At 34.2% G+C, this 3,241-nt stretch overlaps 1 protein-coding gene across 1 annotated transcript; it reads left to right on the top strand.

Annotated features, from left to right (window-relative positions):
- The first annotated feature begins 1,864 nt into the window (after positions 1–1,864).
- On the top strand, positions 1,865–2,800 carry LOC100618026 (olfactory receptor 6C76-like). Its single transcript, XM_007502964.3, has one exon. The coding sequence runs from the start codon at positions 1,865–1,867 to the stop codon at positions 2,798–2,800; it is 936 nt and encodes a 311-aa protein (XP_007503026.2).
- Positions 2,801–3,241: the final 441 nt, after the last annotated feature.

Below are 3,241 nucleotides of genomic sequence, written 5' to 3'. Positions count from 1 at the left end.
AAAATCATGCAATAAGTACCTCCTGAGACAATGTACCTTTTATATTATAGAAACTTGAAATTTTAGCATTTGATTAGGGTCCAGGAATTTATTATCATTTCCCTCATGATTCCATGGAATTTGAAATACCAAAATTTATGAAAATCAATTTTCAAAAAAATAATTTCTAGAGGGAAAAGCAGAGGTTGAACATATTTATATTATATAATGTTAAGAATATTCCATAGGCAGCACCATTTGTGATAGGCAGATAAGAGTAAGAAAAAAAATACCAGAGAAAAATTTTGATTCAGAAGAATAAATGTGGGAGGGGATAGAAGGGCAAGATTAAAACATTCAGAAGATGGAAATAAAGTAAAAGTCTAATGGTATTTCATTGTTGGTCATAGGAACTTAGAGTTATAGTTATACATTAGCTTAGAGATCATTGAATGACAAGTCTTTATTTTATATATGAGGTAACAGCCTCAGAGAAGCTAAGTAATTTTCTCACTTTCACAGAGCTAGGGAGCTGAAAAGAGGAGATTAAAACATGAATCCCTCAAGGAACAGTAGTTGTTAAAGGTTCTTCCCTTATCTGTTTGACTTTTCATTACTTATCTATGAAACAGAGTGTGCAAAGAAGTGGTTTCCAAACTCACTTCTAATATTTACTACTTGGATGTTCTTTGGCTAGGCAGATTATTTAATCTACCATGACTCAATTTCTTCATCTGTAAACTGAAGGTTTATTAGATAGCCTCTGAGACACCTTGCAGCTCTAGCTCTGTCATCTAAAATGAACATCACCACCCTCCTAAGAATATGAGTTCGATGACAGCAGAAATGCTTTTGTATTTGATCTTTGTGTCCTTAATATGGGTCCCTTTGCTTGCAGCCACATAATGCTTCTTGACAGGCACTGAATTAAAAATGTATATCCAGGGCTCAAAATGCAGTCATTGACTGTATTAACATCACTTAATTAATATGAGCAACACTTCCTGGGTTTTTATTGGTTGATTAATACATAATTATAAAATAATATCTTTTGGCTATAAATTATAGTATTATAATTTTTAATATATAATATATAATATATAATAAAAGATATTATAGGGTTTTAATCTATTTATAAGAAATGAAATGTATTATAGACATACATTCATGTATTAGATATAAAGATATTTATCTTATATATCAAATATATAATGCATACATTTATTTCTATAAATAATATTTATATAAACATTTCTAATATTTCTATATATTACAGCACTGACCTTACAATTGCTATCTCATTGATCTTCATTACAACCATATGAGAGGTAGATGCCATCACAGAGAAGGAAATGAGGCAAAGAGAGTTTAAAAGATTTTCTCAGGATTGTACAGAGAATGTCTGAGGCCAAGGATGAGTGCAGATCATCTGAACTCCAGTCAATGTATTGTGTCCACTGTAACAACTAGCTGCTCCTTTACATACCTACATACATTCAGATGTACATTGGACCATTTTATTCTCACATCAATCACCTTAAGATCATTGGATAAGTTAAATGATTCATTCAGAACTGCCTAGAGAGAAAAAATATTGACTTCTAGTCTGATATATTCTGATGCAGACTAATGTAATGCTTGTTTCACCAATGATCTGTCTAGAATTCTCCTAAAATAAAATCTTCCAGATAGAAAAGTTGGTTATTGAAGAGCCTTTGGCTCCAAAATGCTAGCCTTCAGCTGGCCCTTGAGATTCATTTCCTAATAATTTTTATGACAATATGTAAAGCTGAGATGCCAGTCAGGAGGTTCTAAACTTACCCACTGAGTGCTTGATTCATTTTTTATTTCTAACTGCAGATTTGTCAGAAGTAAAGAGTCAGTCATGAGAAATCACACATTAGTGACAGAGTTCATCCTCCTGGGACTGACTGATGATCCAGAGCTACAGGTCTTGATTTTCCTTTTTCTGTTTCTCAATTACTTATTGAGTGTAACTGGCAACCTGACAATCATCACACTCACCATGCTGGACTATCGACTCAAGACTCCCATGTACTTCTTCCTCAGGAATTTCTCCTTCTTAGAAATATCTTTTACATCTGTCTGCATTCCAAGGTTCTTGGTCACTATTTTAACAGGGGACAGGACCATTTCCTATAATTCTTGTATAGCTCAGTTATTTTTTTTAATCCTCCTTGGGTCAACAGATTTTTTTCTGCTGGCAGCCATGTCCTATGACCGCTATGTGGCCATCTGTAAACCTCTACACTACACAACCATCATGAGCAGCAAAGTCTGCAGCCAGATTGTAATCAGCTCTTGGCTGGCAGGTTTCCTCATTATCTTTCCACCAGTCATCATGGGCCTCCAGTTGGAGTTCTGTGACTCTAATGTCATTGATCACTTTACCTGTGACTCTTCTCCTATGCTGATGATCTCTTGCACAGACACTAAGGTGTTGGAGGTCATGAGTTTTTGCTTGGCTACATTCACACTCATATTTACTTTGGCATTAGTGATTTTGTCCTATGCATACATCATTAGAACCATTCTGAAACTTCCCTCTGCCCAGCAAAGAAAAAAGGCTTTTTCCACTTGTTCCTCCCACATGATTGTTGTCTCTATCTCCTATGGAAGCTGCATCTTCATATATATCAAACCACCAGCAAAGGAAGGGGTATCTTTGAACAAAGGTGTGGCTATACTGAATTCTTCTGTTGCCCCCATGCTAAATCCCTTCATTTATACACTAAGGAATCAGCAAGTCAAACAGGTCTTCAAGGACATAGTCAAAAAGATCTTTTTGTCAAAGAAATGATTATTTTGATTTATCTTTCTCATTGAAAACCTAAAGTTTCACTTGGGTAAATAGAAGTGAATCTCCAAAAATTTCATTGACTTATTATTTCTCTCATAGTCTCCCTTTCCTATTCTTCCCATTCATTTTCCTTTCTCCTCATTCTTTATTTTTGCCTGTCCAGTTTTTATTTCTTTAACCAACAATCACCTGATTTTCTTCCCTGAATATATGAGAAAATATTTTAATCACAGATTTTTATGCATGCTTCCTAAAACTTTTCCAAGTGACTCTCTTTCAAAGTAATTTCAGTTAATGGGTGAATTACGTTATTGATTCTATCAATACCCAGAATATTCTTTTGAAACGGACTTCATATGAAGTCTATAAACCATGGTAAAATAATCCTCAAATTCTCCTGCCATTTCTCATTTCTGAATCAAAATATTACCTTTTCTGAAA

Source organism: Monodelphis domestica, chromosome 5 (assembly GCF_027887165.1).
Source record: "Monodelphis domestica isolate mMonDom1 chromosome 5, mMonDom1.pri, whole genome shotgun sequence".
Taxonomy (NCBI): domain Eukaryota; kingdom Metazoa; phylum Chordata; class Mammalia; order Didelphimorphia; family Didelphidae; genus Monodelphis; species Monodelphis domestica.
This window is presented reverse-complemented; position numbering and strand designations above follow the sequence as displayed.